The 21,066-nt window shown below is 37.5% G+C and overlaps 1 protein-coding gene across 4 annotated transcripts in view; it reads left to right on the top strand.

The window, feature by feature from the left end:
• The window catches only part of crebrf (creb3 regulatory factor), a 79,267-nt gene extending 58,796 nt beyond the window's left edge, over window positions 1-20,471 (top strand). For 3 of the 4 annotated variants that reach the window (XM_072263705.1, XM_072263703.1, XM_072263704.1), the window contains exons 7-9: window positions 3,474-3,547; window positions 8,655-8,777; window positions 14,093-20,471. In XM_072263705.1, the coding sequence (XP_072119806.1) occupies window positions 3,474-3,547; window positions 8,655-8,777; window positions 14,093-14,208 (313 nt within the window). In that variant the 3' untranslated portion in view covers window positions 14,209-20,471. Of the gene's footprint in view, window positions 1-3,473; window positions 3,548-8,654; window positions 8,778-14,092 lie in introns of those variants that run through there. The other variant, XR_011886619.1, reaches the window with a different exon arrangement.
• The last annotated feature ends 595 nt before the right edge of the window (window positions 20,472-21,066 follow it).

Below are 21,066 nucleotides of genomic sequence, written 5' to 3'. Positions count from 1 at the left end.
AGAAATAGTGAATGCAAGCTGTGTACAAATCTCCAGGACTGCTTGAAGTATATCTACATAGTCTAAGAATTTAGGTAAGAGACTGATATTATTATGCACATATAAAAAGTAAGGTGGTGGATAACCTCAGAGCTGTATGTTAGCAGGAATGTAGGATATGTCCAGAAAATAAGAGAACGTATCTTCACACTGATAGTATGATAGAAATAGAATTCTGCCGTAGAAGAGGAAACCTAGTACAAACCAGTACTTAATATTAAACAATCATTGTTTGACCAGTGTCAGTTGGATTATTTAAAAAGTAACATAAAATAGCCAAGAGTCAATGTTTTATGCCAAGACTCTTCATCGGGAATCAGGACTGGAAAGGAAGGTGTAGAAGCCAGAATAAAAAAGTATGTAGGGTGGGTTGGGGGGGGGGGGTTGTGGTAAAGAGAGGAAGGAGTACCTGCTAGCTTGTACTCCTTCCCCTGCCCGCACCACCTTTTTCTGGCTTCTGCTCCGTTCCATTCCAATACTGATGAAGGGTCTCAGCCCGAAATGTCAACTGTTTATTCCCCCCCCCCAATATAGATACTGCCTGTAATATTTTGGGTGTGTTGCTCAAGATTCTGAGCATCTGCAGAATCTCTTGTGTTTATAGATAATAGCAATGCAGCAGTTATGACATTTCTATGTAGATTTATAAAAGAACTTCTATAAAGTGTAGCATAATAGACCAAAGAATAGGGTACAATAATGTGTACAGAGGTGTCAATAAAAATAATGTATCCAGCTGGCTAAAAGATAGTGAGCAGAAAGTAAAGTGCAAAAGTGCAGGAAATGGGAGGTGTGAATCTAATAAGAATCAGCTCTTGATTGTTCAAAATTTATATTAATTATTTAGATCTTGGATTCAAAAGCATTTTTTAATTTGTTGAACATTCTCAATTGGGAGAACGTCACAGTGGTAAGGGCTGCAAAAAGAAGGCAATATCGAACTTCAAGAATGAGTATATAAATGACTAATTGAATTTAGTGTAATATGAAGAATGGCCTTTTGTTTTTTCTTAAATCACAGAGATTAAGTATTTTTTAGACAATAATGGGAAGATAAATGGAATAGGGGACCATGGGAGTTGGGAGTTGGAAGTAGAAATGCATAAAATCAAACCTTGAATATTTTACACTTAGCATCAGTGGAGAGTTCAAGTTGATATATTATCTAAGGCATTTAGAAGCATTAAGATTTAGAAGAAATTATACTTTCAGGAAATGAAGAGGATTGGCCTACACAATACGTAGCAGATAGTTCTATTTTGGTCTATTTATTTTTTTTTAAATGGTTTAAAGGCACTGGACAAGGTCCATACAAGGTTTATAAGAATACTGGAATGTGAAGTGAAGTTAAACCTTCCAGTCAATGAACAGATGGGCCCCCATATAAAACCAGGGTTAAAGAACGATTTATGAGAGAACTTTAAAATTCTGAGTGAATAGAGTAGGTAAATCAGTTTTTTTCATTAAAGATCTATCAGTAATATATTGATTCAAGTTAATTAATACAAAAAGAAATAGCATTAGAAATTCAGAAAAAATAATGTCTTCATATTGAAAGTGATGAAATGTGAATCTCATGAATTCAGAGATTATTTCAGGGGAATTTAGGTAAATTGATGTTGAAGAAAAGGTTAGAGGATTAAGTTATCAGAGCCTGAACAGTTAGGCTGAGCAGCCCATTTCTTTAGTGAATATGTTTATAAAGTGCTGACCTGATGATCTTTATAGCCTTTTGAAGCAATAAAAACATTGTGAGGGAGTTGGTAACTCTGTTTTACAGAGGCAGTTCATCTTTCCAAAAGCTGCTGCTAGAGTACTAGAGACCAGCTGTAGCGATATGTTCATTACATTCCAAGCTCTAGGTTCATGAGAGATTTGATTTTCTTTTTTATCTGACTACTTTTAAATAATATGATTGCATGGATAGGTAAATCTCAGAAAAAAATGCTTGGTTTTGTCCAAAAATGGTTAAATTTGGCCATGCAATTAATTGTTGCTTTATTTTTATTATCATTAAATGTAGTGAATAACTGAGATCCTAAAGCAGTTACTAGTTGGACACAGCTGGTCACTTTTCAAATTCTAGTACATACCCATTTTTCAAACTAAGTACTGTATCTCCTAACTAATCTACAAAAAGACCATTAATTTAGCTGTAATTACATTTTTTTTCCTGAATCTCTTGTGTGAAATCTCATCAAATTCCTTCTGAAAATCCATATAGGCTAAACCATAGAAAAATCCTACTTTTGTTACACTTTCTAAATAGTATTAAACATAAATGACATCTTAAAAATTAGCATTTCCTCCAAATATGGCAAAGAGAAAATAATTTAGCTGTGATCCTGGCCACGTGCCACTGCTATCATTGACTTAACTTGCAAAATCCTTAACAAATAAGTAGTTCAAAAATAAATATTCTCCCTCTCCCTCCCCCTCTCTCTCCCCCTCTCCCTCTCCCTCCCTCCCTCCACTTTAATAGATGCACCTGTACACCTCGTTAATGCAAGTATCTAGTCAGCCAATTATGTGGCAGCCACTCGCTGCATAAAAGCGTGCAGACGTGGTCAAGAGGCTCAGTTGTTCAGACCAAACACCAGAATGGATATTTGGTTAGAAATGTGATCTAAATTACTTTAACCGTGGAATGATCGTTGATGTCTGATGGGGTGGTTTCAGAAACTGCTGATCTCCTGGGATTTTCACATATATAGAGTTTACAAAGAATTGTATGATAAACAGAAAAACATTCAGTGAGCAGTGGATCTGTGGGCAGAACTGCTGATAATGAGAGAGATCAGAGGAGAATGGTCAGACTGGTTCAAGCTGACAGAAAGGCGACTAGCTCAAATAACCACATGTTACAACAGTGGTGTGCAGAAGAGCATCTCTGAATGCACAGTAGTGTAGATTTATTATTTTCTTTGTTTTCTGAAGAATAAAGTTTATATATTGTAATGTCACTGATTTATCCTTTAAAAAGGATTTGTGGAGTGCACAGACTTTTTTTTCCTGTGCTCAAGTTTTATACTGGGTTTTGTGTGAAAAGAGAAATCACAGTTTCCTTTCCAATGAGAGCAAACAACTTTCCTTACTTTTGAGCAATGATTTGGTTTCCTCTCCTGCATAATATATTTCACTGTTAAGAGTTATAGGACAAGTTAAGCATTGGGGAAGTGCAAGATTCTGACACACATTTATTCCAATATAGCAAACCTGGCATTGAAACAAGGTTTATTATACTTTTACAAAACATTTTGATTCTTGTTGAGTAACAAAACATTAATGAAAAAGAAAAATGTTAAATGAATTGCTAGTTGTTAGAATTTTTCTTTTCATTGCAGTAGGTTTATATTTAGCATAACTAATTTAGTAATAATAATAATAACTGTTTCAAAGTAAGCATTTCCTGATTTGTGTATTTTTATTTGCAGAGCTTGTCGTCTAAAGAAAAAGGCTCAATATGAAGCTAATAAAGTAAAGCTGTGGGGTCTCAACACAGAATATGGTAAGATACAACCTTATTTAATTTGGATAAATTGTTTAAGCTGTGATAGATCAATTTTTTTTCACCCTTTTAATGCTACAGTATTTAATAAACATTGATTTCATTATGCCTCTTTCTGGCTGAATAATTCTTTAATATATTAGTATTTGTTTTAGTTAATAGCATCAGATTTCCAGTGTACTGAAACTGGTGTCAATGCAGTAGGGATCTGTGTGGGCACGTGGCCAAGTGGTTGAAGCGTGCGTTTAGTGATTTGAAGGTCGTGAGTTCAAGCCCCAGCCGAGGCAGTGTGTTGTGTCCTTGAGCAAGGCACTTAACCAAACAGTGCTCTGTGATGACACTGGTGCCAAGCTGTATGGGCCCTAATGCAGTTCCCTTGGACAACATTGGTGTCATGGAGAGGGGAGAATTGCAGCATGGGCAACTGCCGGTCTTCCATGCAACCTTGCCCAGGCCTGCGCCCTGGAAACTTTCCAAGGCACAAATCCATGGTCTCATGAGACTAACGGATGCCTATAATTTCAGTATATAGTTAAGGAGCCTCATATTTGTGGAACTATGCAATACTTCAAATTCCAGCTTTAAACTGATAATATTTAAAACTGGACTTTGAAGTGTTGTAAAGTTTGAACATCTGTTCCTCCAGAAAAAAGAAAAAAAGTAAAGTTCTTGTTGGACCTTTCCCTGCAATATTAATGATTGCACTATCTCCTTCAAATGAAGGAGAATGGAGGTAACATTATAGAAACGTTTAAAATTATGAGAGACATAGATAAGGTGGATAACAGTCTTTTCCCCAGGGTACTACTACTACATCGACTCAGGACTAGGGGGCCAGTGTTGGGCAATAAGGTTTAAGGAAACATTAATGCATAACATTTCCCCAGGGTAGGGAATCCAAAACTAGGGGGTTATAGGTTTAGGTTAAGGGGAAAGATATAAAAAGAACTTAAGGGAAACTTTTACATACAGAAGGTGTTCAATATATAGAAGGATCTGCCAAAAGTAGTGGCAGGTACAGTGATGACATCTTAAGAAGCACTTGGAGAAGTACATGGAGGGCAGAGCGCAGATGGATATGTGCCGAATGTAGGAAAGTGGGTTGGCACCATGGTTGGCATAGACTCATGAGGTCGAAGAGCCTGTACCCATGCTGTATTACTCTATGACTCGAGTACCTAGGTTTACAGGGCTGATGGGTTCCTCTGCCAACCTGCTACCCCTGCTGCATCACACTGCTGTACGATAATAAAAGTTCATGGTGAGATGCTAGAAAACAAGGAATGCTTCCTGTAGCTTGGGATCAGGTGTGACATAATGAAATTCGCCACTGGCATCTGTGTGGCAGCATGGTAGTAGGTGCCTTCAGAAAAAGAGTATTTGATTAAGACTGCTGACCATGTGGTCTGCTGGACAATAGTGATCCCTGCCTTTCTATTTGCTTCTAATACATAGATCACCCACCCACAACAAGTATTTCAAGACAATGGAAAAATGCCACTAATTCTTAGTAAAACCTTCCAAATTGACTGAAACATCCAAACATTAACATCTCCTAGAACGACATCCTCATCATTGAAGTCCTTGTTACTCTGTCAGCTACATTGGGCCAACAAGCCTATTGCACGAGACTTCCAAAAGAGACATTCATTCTCCTCCCATGGACTAATTAATGGTCAGGAAAAAGTTTAAAGGATGTGTTCAGAGCTTCCATGAAAAAAATGCAATATTCCCAACTCCCAAGAATTGGGATGGTATTGAGAAGCTCAAGTCCATGCAATGGGAGCACTTGCAAGCCATGAATTAGCAAATGGAGGGATGCTACACTTTATAAGCTCCTGCCCATCCACTTTGGGCCTCCAACTCCATCTGTTGAAGAATACTATTCTCACATTGGCTTCATTAGCCTTATCGGATTTGGAGTCATGCTCAGTCTCATGGGATCACCTAAGAAGAAGGAGAAGATGATATTTAACAATCACGTTAGTGACCACGTACCTTCTGAAATGATGCTGGAATGTTTCTGGTGCAGAATGTGGAATCTATTTGAAATTTTGTTTCAACTGATAGCTTCAGCATTACATGTTTGACACATTTCTAAGATATATGTATTGCATATGCAAGAGCAACCATAATAAGTTAGCTTCATTCCTCAGTATGTTTTTCAACTTGTATGTTTTTGCAGTTGGAGGAATCAGTCATTCAGCATCTACCTTGTCAGTTTTGTCAATATACTTCATCTGAACTCCAGTATTATAGCCCAGTCTCACTCATTTACTAATAATTCCCAGAATCATTCCAATGAATAAATATAGAAAATGCTGAGGATACTCACTAGGTTTCTGTGAAAGAAGAAACAAAGTAAACATACCAGTTTGAATGATGTTCAACCTACAATTGCTATGGTTTTCAGTTCTATAAGTTAATTATTAGCTGGATTGGTACTTAGAAAAAGTGACCTAATATGAATAGGCTAAAATCAAAAAACAGGCTGTATATTTGCCAGTGACAATTTCAACCTAATTGCTTTGGGAAGTGGAAAACATGGTGAAGCAATAAGTAGATAAGATGGGAGCTTGAAACAAATGTTGAGTCAGAATATTAACTTTTATCTTGGATCCAGCAAGAAATAACATTCATTGAATAATGAATAAACTTTCATTGGGTGGTTTAATGGGATGAATACAGTACACAAAAATTTCCAGCAAAATGACCATAATCTTTGCCATGACAAGTGAAAGAAGATCTTGTCATTAATTCTGTATCTGGGAGCATGTTGCAACTTTCCATGTATGCAGCCAGAGCGAAGTAATACACTTTATTAATATACTTAACTAAGACTTCCACAATTTGGAGTCTGATTTAAAAGTTGCTAGTGGTGTTTGTATATACTGTATGTTCCCCAGAGCTCAGGAAATCCAGCAGTGAAATGGAGGTATAGGCTGCTGACTCAAAGAAGAAGGCTTTTACAGTATTTCTTGTGAGCCAGGAAAAGCAAGAGTGATTTCTGCTGATGCTTCACCTCAGTGAAGTGGTTATTTTCCAGCTGTTCTTTTCCATTCACGAACACCAAACCTCTGAAACTCATATTTTTAAAGTATTCACTCTATTGCAACGATCAACTTACCAAATCGTAAGCTTTGATACCACGATGGAACGGTGCACAAGCACTTCTTTGTGTTCTGAGCTTTGGACGACTTTCCTTACAATGTCCTTTACTCTTCCTGAGTAAATATCAGGATCTTTGATGTGAAAAAGTAGGCAACATCAGTAAAATTCCATTAACCTGTCATTTCCTTTCCATGATAATATTAAAACCATTATGACTGGACCAAATAGAAATGTAACTCTTTATTGAAAAGCAGAAAATATGGTTAAAGATCACTGGCCCAGAATGTTACCTGTTTCTCTACCCACAGACACTGACTACCTGTTGAAAATATACAATATTTTCTGTTTTCATTGAAGTTTTACTATGTGAACTAACTAAATGTACTGGTCATGAGATTTGCTCATATTTTCCATCACTAAAAGTCATTTTGACAAAGATTTGAACGTGCTTAAGATGGGGTACAATTTGTCAATGTTAAAAAATATATTGTTTTTGTTTCTGGTGCTCATTTACCAGTCCATTATTAAGGATGAGTTTTTGGGATACATAGAGACACACACGATAAAATAGGCAAAAGTTAGCTTGGTTTCCTTAAGGGTGAATCTTCCCGAACAAATTTGTTTGAATTCTTTGAGGAAGTAATAGGCAAGATAGACAAAGGAGAGTCAGTTGATGTTGTTTACTTGGATTTTCAGAAGTTCTTTGACAAAGTGATGTACATGAGACTGCTAAACAAGGTAAGAGCCCAAGGTATTACAGGAATGATACTAGCATGGATAAAAGATTGACTGGCTTGTAGGAGGCAGAGTAAGAATACAGGGGGTCTTTTGTGGTTGTCTGCCAGTGACTTGTGTTCCACAATGATCGGTGTTGGGACCGCTTCTTTTGACATTATATGTCAGCGATTTGGATGACAGAATTAATGCCTTTGTGGCCAGGTTTGTGTATGGTACAAAGAAAGGTAGGGAGGCAGGTAACATTGAGGAAGTCTGCAGAATGACTTGGACTGATTGGGAGAATGGGCAAAGAAGTGGCAGATAGACTACAGTATAGGGAAGTGTAAGGTCATGCACTGGGGCAGAAGGAATAAATATGTAGACTATTTTTTAAATGGGGAGAAATTCCAGAAATCAGAGGTGCAGAGAGACCTGGGAGTCCTTGTGCAGGATTCCCTAAAGGTTAACTTGCAGATTAAGTTGGCGGTAAGGAAGGCAAATGCAATATTAACATTAATTTCAAGAAGACTAGAATATAAAAGCAAGGATGTAATGCTAAGGCTTTATAAAGTATTGATCAGACCACACTTGGGGTATTGTGAGCAGCCTTTGTCACCATATCTGGCATTGAAGAGGATCCTGAGGAGGTTCACAAGAATGATCCAGGAAATGAAAGAGTTAATGTATGAGGATGTTTGATGGCTCTGGGCTTGTAGTCACTAGAGGTTAGAAGAACTGGGGGGAGTGGTGTGGAGGATCCCATTGAAACTATCAGATATTGAAAGGCTTAGATACAGTGCACATGGAGAGGATAATTCCTATTTGGGGGGGGGGGGCGCGAGTTCAGGTCCAGGGCGACAACCTCAGAATAGAGGATGTTCTTTTAGAACAGAGATGAAGAGGAATTTCTTTAGTCAGATGATTGTGATTATGTGGAATTCATTGCCACTTACAGCTGTGGAAGCCAGGTTATTGTGTATATTTAAAGCAGGGATTGATGGGCTCTTGATTAGTAAGGACGTCAAAGGTTACAGGGAAGAGATAGGAGACTGGGGTAGAGAGGGATAATAAATCAACCGTGATGGAATGGCAGAGAAGACTGGATGGGCTGAATGATCTAATTCTACTGCTCTGTCTTCTGGTCTTTCCCCTTATATTTACCAATTTTATTATTTTGATTTGCCCTATGTAGAAATGACGCCAGGCACTTTAAAACTATTGATATTTATTTTTATACACAATGGATTTTCTAACTTCCTGATAATCTTTTTCTTCGTAGATCATCTGCTTTATGTGATTAACTCAATCAAACAGGAAATTGTAAGTCGAGTACAGAGTCAGGGGGAAAAGGAAAGCACCGGCATGCTAGAAAAGCTTGAAAATCTCTTAAATAAAACACTTGGTAAGAAATTATATTAAATCCTGTTTTACTTTTCAATCTTTGCTGTATCAACCTCCATTTCCCCTGAGTAGCTTAATATGAATTGGTGACTTTGGTAGGATGCATTGCAATGATTTCAATGGTCTTTAAGTATCTTTTTTAAAGCTTGAAAAATGCTAATCAGAATTAAAACAACAGTAAGTTATGCTCACCTTAAAAATTTTTATGTGGTAGAATGTTCTGAAGGTTATGCAATACACTTTGAGGCAAATAATTCCTCTTTAGATATGTATATATTTGTAATTTTTATTGGAATATTTCTTAATTTTTGCAAAAGTGCTGGAATGAGTAACTATAGAGAAAGTGTAACAAGGAATTTTATGTCCTGAATTGTCAAATAGTTTTCTAATTTTAAATTTATTTACATAACTTGTTTGTTTATTTTATTTTTATTTTTTTATTTTCTTTATTTCCATTGAACTTTTCTGAACAGGTAGGTACCATACAGGAAAAAACTGCATTTTTAGCAATGGGTACCTGATATGGTTTTTTTTTTTTACTAACTTTTTCCTTATGTTGCCTAAGCTTTTCACGAACTGCAGGACTCAGTTTATGGTTTCTTGTTAGTGTTGATCTTGCTCCTAATGTCAAGAAGTGTATAAACTACCGACCTAATGGAAACTGAGTATCCTTTTGTTGTGAAGTATTTTTAAATATAGAAGTATTTTCTTGGTTGATGATGCCAAATTGTTATCTGGTAGCAGCTTTGCTTTCTACTCTGCTTAAAACAAAATTGAACTGAATTTTGGAAATGGAATGTGAGACAGCTGTAACATGTTCAGTACTGCTGGCTAGGGATGACTTTATGCAGACTAATCTACATTCATTTTTGTCTGCATTCAAATAACCAAAATCAGAGTGTGACAGATCACAATAATTGACTAACTAATATACAGTCATGAGTTCATTCTCAAATATGGTGTTAATCATCTTTTATGATTTTTGAGGTTCCACAAGGATCTAACTAGGTTAGAACATAGAATAGTACAGCACAGTACAGGCCCTTCGGCCCACCCTTAAACCCTGCCTCTCATATAACCCCCCACCTTAAATTCCTCCATATACCTGTTTAGTAGTTTCTTAAGCTTCACTAGTGTATCTGCCTCCACCACTAACTCAGGCAGTGCATTCCACGCACCAACCACTTTCTGAGTGAAAAACCTTCCTCTAATATCCCCCTTGAACTTCCCACCCCTTACCTTAAAGCCGTGTCCTCTTGTATTGGGCAGTGCTGCCCTGGGGAAGAGGCGCTGGCTGTCCACTCTATCTATTCCTCTTACTGACTTGTACACCTCTATCATGTCTCCTCTCATCCTCCTTCTCTCCAAAGAGTAAAGCCCTAGCTCCCTTAATCTCTGATCATAATATATACTTTGTAAACCAGGCAGCATCCTGCTAAATCTGCTCTGTACCCTTTCTAATGCTTCCACATCCTTCCTATAGTGAGGTGACCAGACTGGACACAGTACTCCAAGTGTGGCCTAACCAGAGTTTTATAGAGCTGCTTCATTACCTTGCCACTCTTAAACTCTGTCCCTCGACTTATAAAAGCTAACACCTCATAAGCTTTCTTAACTACCCTATCTACCTGTGAGGCAACTTTCAGGGATCTGTGGACACGTACCCCCAGATTCCTCTGCTCCTCCACACTACCAAGTATCCTGCCATTTACTTTGTACTCTGCCTTGGAGTTTGTCCTTCCAAAGTGTACCATCTCACACTTCTCCGGGTTGAACTCCATCTGCCACTTCTCAGCCCACTTCTGCATCCTATCAATGTCTCTCTGCAATCTTCGACAATCCCCTACACTATCTACAACACCACCAACCTTTGTGTTGTCTGCAAATTTGCCAACCCACCTTTCTACCCCAACATCCAGGTCGTTAATAAAAACCATGAAAATTAGAGGTCCCCGAACCAATCCTTGTGGGGCACCACTAGTCACAACCCTCCAATCTGAATGTACTCCCTCCACCACAACCCTCTGCTTTCTGCAGGCAAGCCAATTCTGAATCCACCTGGCCAAACTCCCCTGGATCCCATGCCTTCTAACCTTTTGACTAAGCCTACCGTGTGGAACCTTGTCAAATGCCTTACTAAAATCCATGTAGATCACATCCACTGCACTACCCTCATCTATATGCCTGGTCACCTCCTCAAAGAGCGCTATCAGGCTTGTTAGACATGATCTGCCCTGCACAAAGCCATGCTGACTGTCCCTGCTCAGACCATGATTCTCTAAATGCCCATAGATCCTATCTCTAAGAATCTCTTCCAACAGCTTTCCCACCACAGATGTAAAGCTCACTGGTTTATAATTACCCGGACTATCCCTACTACCTTTTTTGAACAAGGACACAACATTCGCCTCCCTCCAATCCTCTGGTACCATTCCCGTGGACAATGAGGACATAAAGATCCTAGCCAGAGGCTCAGCAATTTCTTCCCTCGCCTCGTGGAGCAGCCTGGGGAATATTCCGTCAGGCCCCGGGGACTTACCTATCCTAATGTATTTTAACAATTCCCAGCACCTCTCCCTTAATATCAACATGCTCCAGAACATCAGCCTCAGTCATATTGTCCTCACCGTCAACAAGTTCCCTCTCATTGGTGAATACCGAAGAGAAGTATTCATTGAGGACCTCGCTCACTTCCACAGCCTCCAGGCACATCTTCCCACCTTTATCTCTAATCGGTCCTACCTTCACTCCTATCATCCTTTTGTTCTTCACATAATTGAAGAATACCTTGGGGTTTTCCTTTACCCTACACGCTAAGGCCTTCTCATGCCCCCTTCTTGCTCTCCTCAGCCCCTTCTTAAGCTCCATTCTTGCTACCCTATATTCCTTAATAGACCCATCTGATCCTTGCTTCCTAAACCTCATGTATGCTGCCTTCTTCCACTTGACTAGATTTTCCACCTCACTTGTCACCCATAGTTCCTTCACCCTACCATTCTTTATCTTCCTCACCGGGACAAATTTATCCCTAACATCCTGCAAGAGATCCCTAAGCATCGACCACATGTCCATAGTACATTTCCCTGCAAAAACATCATCCCAATTCACACCTGCAAGTTCTAGCCTTATAGCCTCATAACTTACCCTTCCCCAATTAAAAATTGTCCTGTCCTCTCTGATTCTATCCTTTTCCATGATAATGCTAAAGGCCAGGGAGCAGTGGTCACTGTCCCCCAGATGCACACCCACTGAGAGGTCTGTGACCTGACCCGGGTCGTTACCTAATACTAGGTCTAGTATGGTATTCCCCCTAGTCGGCCTGTCAACATACTGTGACAGGAATCCGTCCTGGGCACACTTAACAAACTCTGCCCCGTCTAAACTATTGGAACTAATCAGGTGTCAATCAATATTAGGGCAGTTAAAGTCACCCACAATAACAACCCTGTTATTTTTGCACCTTTCCAAAATCTGCCTCCCGATCTGCTCCTCGGTATCTCTGCTGCTACCAGTGGGCCTATAGAATACTCCCAATGGAGTAACTGCTCCCTTTCTGTTCCTGACTTCCACCCATATTGACTCAAAAGAGGATCCTGCTACATTACCCGCCCTTTCTGTAGCTGTAATAGTACCCCTGACCAGTAATGCCACCCCTCCTCCCCTCCCCTCCCATCCCTTTTAAAGCGCGGAAATCCAGAAATATTGAGAATCCATTCCTGCCCTAGTACCAGCCAAGTCTCTGTAATGGCCACTACATCATAATTCCATGTATATATCCAAGCTCTCAGTTCATCACTTTTGTTCCTGATACTTTTTACATTGAAGTACATGCACCTTAGCCCTTCTACCTTACTACCTTTACACCGTTTATTCTGCTTCTCTTTCCTCAAAGCCTCGATATGTGTTAGATCTGGCTTTACTCCGTGGCACTATACTTTCAGTTCTCGCATGACCTTTATCCTTCTCCACCTCACTATCTGCTCTAACACTCTGGTTACCCTCCCCCTGCAGATCTAATTTAAACCCCCCGGAGCAGCACTAGTAAACCTTCCCGCAAGGATGTTAGTCCCCCTCCAGTTCAGGTGCAATCCGTCCCGTCGGAACAGGTCCCACCTTCCCTGGAACAAGGCCCAATTGTCAAGCAATATGAAGCCCTCCCTCCTGCACCAACTCCTTAGCCACGTATTTAGCTGCATTATCTTCCTATTTCTAGCCTCACTAGCATGTGGCATGGGTAGTAATCCTGAGATTGCAATCCTGGAGGTCCTGTCCATGAACTTTGCACCTAACTCCCTAAACTCTCTTTGCAGGACCTCCTCCTTCTTCCTATCCACATCATTGGTCCCTACATGGATCATGACATCTGGCTGTTCACCCTCCCTCTTGAGAATACTGAGAACCCGATCCGAGATACCGTGGACCCTGGCAGAAGGAGGCAACAGACCATCCGGGATTCTCGATCTCTCCCACAGAACCTCTTATCTGTCCCCCTAACTATCGAATCCCTTATCACTACTGCTCTCCTCTTTTCCCTCCTTCCCTTCTGAGCTGAGGGTCCAGTCTCGGTGCCAGAGATGTGACCACTGCAACTTGTCCCTGGTAGGTCGTCCCCACCAACAGTATCCAAAACGGTATATTTATTGTTGATGGGAATGGCCACAGGGGTGCTCTGCTCTTTCTGTCTATTCGCCTTCCCTCTCCTGACAGTCACCCAGCTACCTGTCTCCTGACCTTTAGGGGTGACTATCTCCCTGAAACTCCTGTTTATTTCTGCCTCTGCCTCCCAAATGATCCAAAGTTCATCCAGCTCCAGCTCCAGTTCCCTAACTCGGTTTGTCAGGAGCTGCAGCTGGATGCACCTTTTACAGGTGTAATCATCAGGGACAATTGTGCTCGCCCTGACTTCCCACACACTGCAAATGGAGCACTCGACTGCCCTAACTGCTGCCTCCATTACCTACTTCTAAGTTAATTAGATTAATTAAAGGAGCTTACCCGGCCTTACCTCACTGGGAGCAAGCTCGTCCTCAGCCTCTGCTTGCCGAAGCCTCTCGAACCAAAGCCTTCCTGCTCTGTCTCCCACTACTCCGTCGCCCGCTCTGTTAGGTTTAATTATAGTTGAGTCACTCTGATAAATGTCTTAATAAAGAGAGTTTGAAGGGAGGAAATAAACTGATTAACTTGTTTCGGCAACATAAGCACGCAGTGCTCTATCTACTGTAGCTGCTGAAATCATTTTTGACAAAGTTTATAAATATTTTCATTATTAATTAGCCAAATCTCATTTTTAATCAATTTTTGCCTTTTTTTTGATAGGGACAAAGGTAGCTGGACAAACATCTGACTTTGTCAACCAAGTGTTGGAAAAGACAGGAGAAGGGGACCCCACAGGTGGTCTTGAAGGTCTTCGAGTCCCTACGTCAAAAGTATAATGTGCCATCTTCTGCGAAAATCAGCTTCCGCCTATAATTACATGTCTGCCATTTCTGTGATAAGTGTTTGATTCATTATAAAAAGTGACAGTTTGTTAGTTATGTTAGGTCTGTTTTAAAACGAGAGAAGAAAACTCGTGTTGATACAGAGTTCTGGGAAAAAAGAATGCTATTATAGATAGGGTTATATGTGCTCAGGTACTAGAAGGTAAATTTTACTTACCTACTTTGATGTGTTCTAATATGTTGGTTGAAGCTTATGTTAAGTTTCATGAGAAACATTGATGCAGTGGTTGAATCGAGAAAACAACAAATTATTTGTAGTTCCTTTTAGCATTAACAGCTGTTGCTGATTATTTTTCCATTAACACCATTGCTATACTACTTGTAGATATTTCTGTATTAAGTATGTATGTGTTAAATAGTTCATAGAGTAAATTACATGGCCTTTTCAGACATTGCATAAGTATTTAAGTTTCAGAAAGGAGTAATATTCTTTGTGCCTTGTATTTAAAATGAAAGAAAAGATATAAGGTAATGGATGTATAGTGGGTAAATTTTATGGATTTAAAAAGTATTTGTTTATTTTCACTCTTTGGCTGTTTAAACCATTATGAATGTATATAGGGATATTTCAACGATATAGATATATGCCACAGAGTCTGTATTGTATAAAGATGGTTATTGAAACAAGGGTTTCGGTACTTTTCAGAAATATTTGCACACTATTTTGTACCAAAGACAAATGCAATTATTTGGCTTAATGCCAGTGAAGTAAAGTTTTGCACAGCTTACATTGATACAAAATTGAATGTAATCAGGGTGGGGTTAGGGTTTTACGAGAACTGTGAAATATGTTGTGTGGGTCCAAATATCCACAGAAAGAGGATGCAAGTACACTTTATAAGATTTTGATCCTATAAGCTTCTAGAAAGTCAGATACTGAGAGTTTATGGGCTCATATCTTCCTGCAGATGTAGATACATAAGAATGTAGAAATAATTTATAAGTAGTTTTGTGTTAACATTTCAGTGTAATGTAATGGCTTGCAGTTGTTACATTAAAAGAAAAAAAAGCATGTATGTGATACACTCTTGCAACAAAGGCAAATAACCAAAATTTAATTTTATCTATTTGTAAAATTGTATAAATGTATATTGCCTATCTATACTAAAATCCTTTAGTTGCCACCTTTTGCATTTAATGTAGTAATGTGCATGTCAGATTTCTAAATGTTACTTGATAGGATGTAAAAAGTACTTCTAAAGCTATATATTTTTGTATTTTCAATTAGGTAACCAAAATAGATATTGTTTAAGGTAAAAATACGAATACTGTTGATCTTATTTGGTCATTGCTGTAGCTTTTCAGTTAGAATATTACAAAAAGTCCAATTTTGGTTTCAGCTTTTATTTTGTATAGGCATTAGTTGTAACTGGATTGAAAGGTTATGTCACTTTGGTAGATCATAGGTCCAAAAAGAGCCTTCACAGTTATTGACTTCATTAATTGTGAAGTGTTGATAGCTGAGAGTTATTATCAGATTTCAGTTTAGTGTTAACATTCATACTGTGTACTACAGAAGTGCAGTTGATTTTGATTCTCAGTGTATCTCTGTAAATAAAGGTAGCTTGTTCATTGATGATATTTTACTTCATGGATATTAGAATCGCACTTTGTCACCATTGCATTTGTATTCCTGCCATTTGCTGCTACTTCTGACCTATAAGAATGCTACATTGATACTTGATTTATACCTGTTAGTAAAATGTATAGTTATGCTTGGGCAACAAGATGAAAGCAAGCTGTGCAGCTTTACATTTTACCAGGGGACTCTGTGGCACCAAACAGTCTAGAAATGGGTGTAATTTGATGCCAGTAATATCTTGCTTCCTTTTTCATTAAATATTTTAATGTATGCTAATATATAAAAATAACCTTATAAAAGGAGAAATGTATAATGTTCTATTTGGAAATTTTGATATATTGAGCATGCTCAGTGTTCTTAGAATGATTGGTTTATCCTTGTTTTAAGTTTTGGAACAACAGATCTGTGAAACTATCTCCAGTTGGAATGCCCCCAGTAGAACTGAATAGCATTTTTAATATGTTTAAATTTATTTAGTTCTATTTTCAGACCTGATATATTTTCAATATTCATTTTTTCTCGCACAATTGCAATAGTTTTACATTGCAGAACTGAGCTTGACTCAGTCAACCAAAACCAGCAGTTTGGATAAATCAAAATGATAACTTCTATTCTTTTAATATTTTAGTACTGTACACTGGAAAATAAAATCAGATTTTTTAAATATGTAGAAAGAGCTGTGTGTTCTAAATTTCACACAAAAAAGTAAAATGTTGGCAGCAAAGTCAGTTGAAAGATAAAGAAATTACAAGAAATTGTTAAGAAATTGCAGGAGTAGGTTGTTCAGCCCTTTATGCCTGTTCTGCTCTTTTACCTCAGTGCCATATTCCTGCACTAACCCAAAATCCTGTGATGCCCTTAGTGACCAAAAATCTATTTATTTCTGACTTGAATATACACAGCCTCTGCCACCCTTTGAGGTAGAGAACTCCAAAGATTCATTATCCTCTGGATAAACGAGTTTTCCTTATTTCAATCTTAAATGGCTGACCTCTTTGCATCTGTGACCCCTGCTTCCAGACATTTCAGCCAGGGGAAACATTTTCCTGATAAACCCCGAAGAAATTTCTGTGTTTCTGTGAGATCACCTCTCATTCTTCTGAATATGAGAATACGGGCCCAGTCTATTGTAAGTATATACATATTTAAGGAGACTAGACTTGCACAATATTATAGGTGCATTTTCACCCAGGCCACACATAATTAGATTGAAGCATTTACCCTATACACAAGTTCTTCTATGATAAATGCTGACTACTCTTTGCCTTCCTAGTTTCATGCTGCATTTAAATATTAGCTTGCAGTTATTTGTGTACTAGGACACCTAAGTCCCTTTGAGCACTATTTCTATAAATCTCTCTTAGAAGTATTCTGCCTTTCTATTTTCTCTACCAAAGCGAATAACCTTTTTTTTTACAGTTCTCGTTCCATTTGCCGGACATTTTCCTATTTTAGCATGTGCATATCTTATTGAGAGCCTTTATAATCTACACTGCCACCACAGTTTGAATCATTGGCAAACTTGAACAAATGACACTCAGTCCTCATCCAGTTTTTAAATATATATTGTAAAAAGGTGGGGCATCAGCACTGTTCCTTCCAACATCCCATTGGTCATAGCCTCCTAGCCTGAAAGTACCTTATTTACTCCTGCCCTATTTCTCTTAAAAACAATCCTCAAACCCAAGTAATTTAATTTTGTTTAATACCCTCCATATAGCATCTTGTCACAATCCTGAAAGTCCAACTAGATCATATCACTGCTTTCCCTTACCCAATACATTACAGCTTTACAAAAAGTCAACAGATTTGTCAAATATGATTTCCCTTTACACCTTCACAAAATGGGTCCTCAAATGCAAACTATTGCCTTGGATAAATTTTTGACTGTGTTTATAGCACAGTGTTGGAAATTTCCTGTGATAGTTGATACTGAATAAGATTAAAGGTAATTAATAACTGCCAGTATGACTCCACTGGTAAACAGTGTTTCTTCATTAAATTAGTTGCGTAATTAGATTATCTGCACCTTGAAGATTATGTTGTGCTACAAGTTAATGCTTTTCAAAATGTCACAATGAATGGTACATTTTATTACCAATGATAATATTACTTAGCCATATTTAGATTTTACTGAATTTCCTATCTATTATAAATTTGAAGTTGATAAAACCCATAGAATGCAACATTCTTAGAATGAGTTTTTTGAATGTACAGAGATTTTATTTGCACAATGTTAAGTGATTAATTAGATCATTCCTCTGAATCAGTTACATTTCTAGTTTTCCTTCTGAAAGAACATATCTTTTTAAAGGCATTCTCACCCAATTGATTTTATTAAAATATTCTAACAACTTATATAGTCATTTTAAGAAAATCTCTTCCCAAATGTAAACATTTTGCCAGATGTACAGGTTTGTTAAATATTACTGACATGGTTGTGGCAACTTTCTATATACCATTTAAATTGAAGCTGTTCCATGAATTCACCAAACAACTATACTCTTGCTCAAAGTTGACAGGTCTGTTGTTTCCAATATAAAATTACCTACTTTAAGAGAAAAATGTGTTTGATACACAATATATATTTAATAGTGGCACAATAGATTATACGTAAGTTTTAAATCCTGAACATCTATGCAGTTGTCTTCCATCCATGTATTAAGTGAAATAAGTGTTCACTTTGCAAGGCATTTTAAACTTCTGTCAGCTTTTTAAAAATTCTATTATTCACCTTGAGTAAAGAAAATTAAAATGAACTGCTGGCTGATTTACTACTGTCATTTTCTTTTGTTTCATTCCTACCCTTTCCATTTCTGTAGCACCATTATCTGGTGTCATATTGAAAGTGGATAAAGGATGTGGAAAGTGGCATTATTGTTAATAAGTTAAAATTATTTATAATGCCATTACTTATACCAAATTTATACTGAAGCATAATTTTATTCATTGTACATTCGGACATCCATGGGACCCTATGTTTAAGAATAAATATGTGTAAAGTTATGTAGATCTTTATTGCTATTATGTACTGAAGAAAGATGGCAACAAATTATTTGTAAAGTGCTTATTGCCTTTTTAAGAGAATAATTTCAGGGGGATATTTGAATTTGATTGTTACTGCTGTTGTATCCTGCCACAACAAAATATGTCTATATTGCACTTGGAATTTACATCGATTTAAATAAGTGAAATGTACAGTATAATATGTACATAAGTATTTTTTGCATTTGGGAGACTCTGTTTAATTAGGCCTGTTTGGTACCAGCATTGTGTGTGAGAAAGTTATGACACCAGTCACTTCACTAAGTATCTATTTCATATCCTAATGAAATTAAAGCACTTTTATTACATTCATAATATTTTAGTGGAAGAGAGACTAACCTAGGCCAACAGTTTTGAAGATACAGTATTATTCAAAGTACTGTACATATTGAAGATATAGTACTAAATACTTTGTGACATTGGAACACTAATATTTCCTCCAAAAAATTATTTAAGTAATGTCATATCCTTATTCAATTTAGAAGTTAATCATTTTTATATTATTTTGCTAATTATGTTTTTTAAATTTTCATGAGAAACAGTCCAAAATCACTTCTGCTTTTTCATTCCAGTTAACCTTTTTCTTATTGTTTGCTTAGAACAATACCAAAGCTAGATTTCTCCATCCTCTTCATGCATATTAATTCTGTTACTATTATAATATATGCCCTTGTTCCTGTCAAGCAATCCAGAGTTCCCTTCAGTTCATTGTTCAACTGAGCATTAACCATGAAAGCACAATATAGAGATATCTCAAGTGACGTGGTCAAGACTTCCAATTATATCAGTTTTTAATTTGAATAATTTTTGTAACTGATCACTATTTTAAAATAATTATTCAAGGCCACAATTAGTCACATGGAAATGTTAATACAACAGAAAAATTCTTTAATAAATTGGTTATGATAGTGTGTAAATTGTGTAGCTTGAGTGGGACTGATGCTGGTACACAGCAGAGCCTTGTATTACAATTAATTTTGTACTCATTAAAACCGTGGTTAACGGTCATGTGTTTATAGGTGTACTGTGCCATGAAATGGTAGAACAAGGATTTAAGTTTATTTTCTCCATATACTAATGGCCAGTCTTGTACAAGTGGATAATGACACCAATCAGAAGTCAGGGACTTTACCCACAAGAGGGAAAATTGGAGGACAACTCACTGTGAGTTTTGATTATTTAGCTAGCTCAAGAATGACATAGGCAGACTCCTAAAAATGGGCAAATTGTTAGCATTTTTTGACTAGCAGACATAAAAGGGAGTTTTTTTTTAAGTTGGCAACTAGTTACCAATGATACTATATATGTTTGCCTGTCAGTTTGGAGGCATTTTGTTTAAACCTCTGTGTAGGTTTGTTAGTGTAGGGATTTTAATTCTTATACAGTTGCTGACTGTACAGAAAATGGTGGAACATATTTTAATGAACAAGGTTGTGTTGTGTTTCGGTGATTGTACCCCATTAACAATTTTCTTAATTGCTTTGTATCAGCCAGGTGTTGGTACTATAGCTACTTGTAATCACAGTCTGAATTTCATATTGTTTTGCAGAGATTATAATAAAGCGACTAAACCTGGGAATGTTTACTGACTTTTTTTTAAAGAACAAAATATGCTTAACGGTTGATGCATGGATTGGGTTGTAATAAACTATTTTCTTTGCATTTTTTATTAAGTGACAATTTTTGATCTGATTGGCTCTTTATTTCAAGATTTATTGTATAAAACCATTAAGAACAACTTGTAATTTAATCAAAACTTCCATGATCATTTAAAAGAAATGTTTAGTAGTAAAAATGAAATCAAAGGATAATAAGACCATAAGATATAGGAGCAGAATTAGGCCATTTGGCCTATCGAGTCTGCTTCACCATTTCATCATGGCTGATCCATTGCATTCTTCCTGTATCCCTTCATGGCTTGAACAATCAAGAACCTATCAACCTCTGTCTTAAATATTCATACAGACTTGGCCTCCACAGCTGCTGTGACGAAGAATTCCACAGATTCACCACTCTCTGGCTAAAGAAATTGCTTCTCATCTCTGTTCTAAAAGGACGCCTCTCTATTCTGAGGCTGTGACCCTTGGTGCAAAACACCCCCACCATAGGAAACATCCTCTCCACATTCACTCTATCAAGGCCATTCAACATTCAATAGGTTTCAG

This window comes from Mobula birostris, chromosome 7 (assembly GCF_030028105.1).
Source record: "Mobula birostris isolate sMobBir1 chromosome 7, sMobBir1.hap1, whole genome shotgun sequence".
NCBI lineage: Eukaryota > Metazoa > Chordata > Chondrichthyes > Myliobatiformes > Myliobatidae > Mobula > Mobula birostris.
Note: the sequence above shows the minus strand (reverse complement) of the source record. Positions and strands in the feature narration are given on the sequence as shown.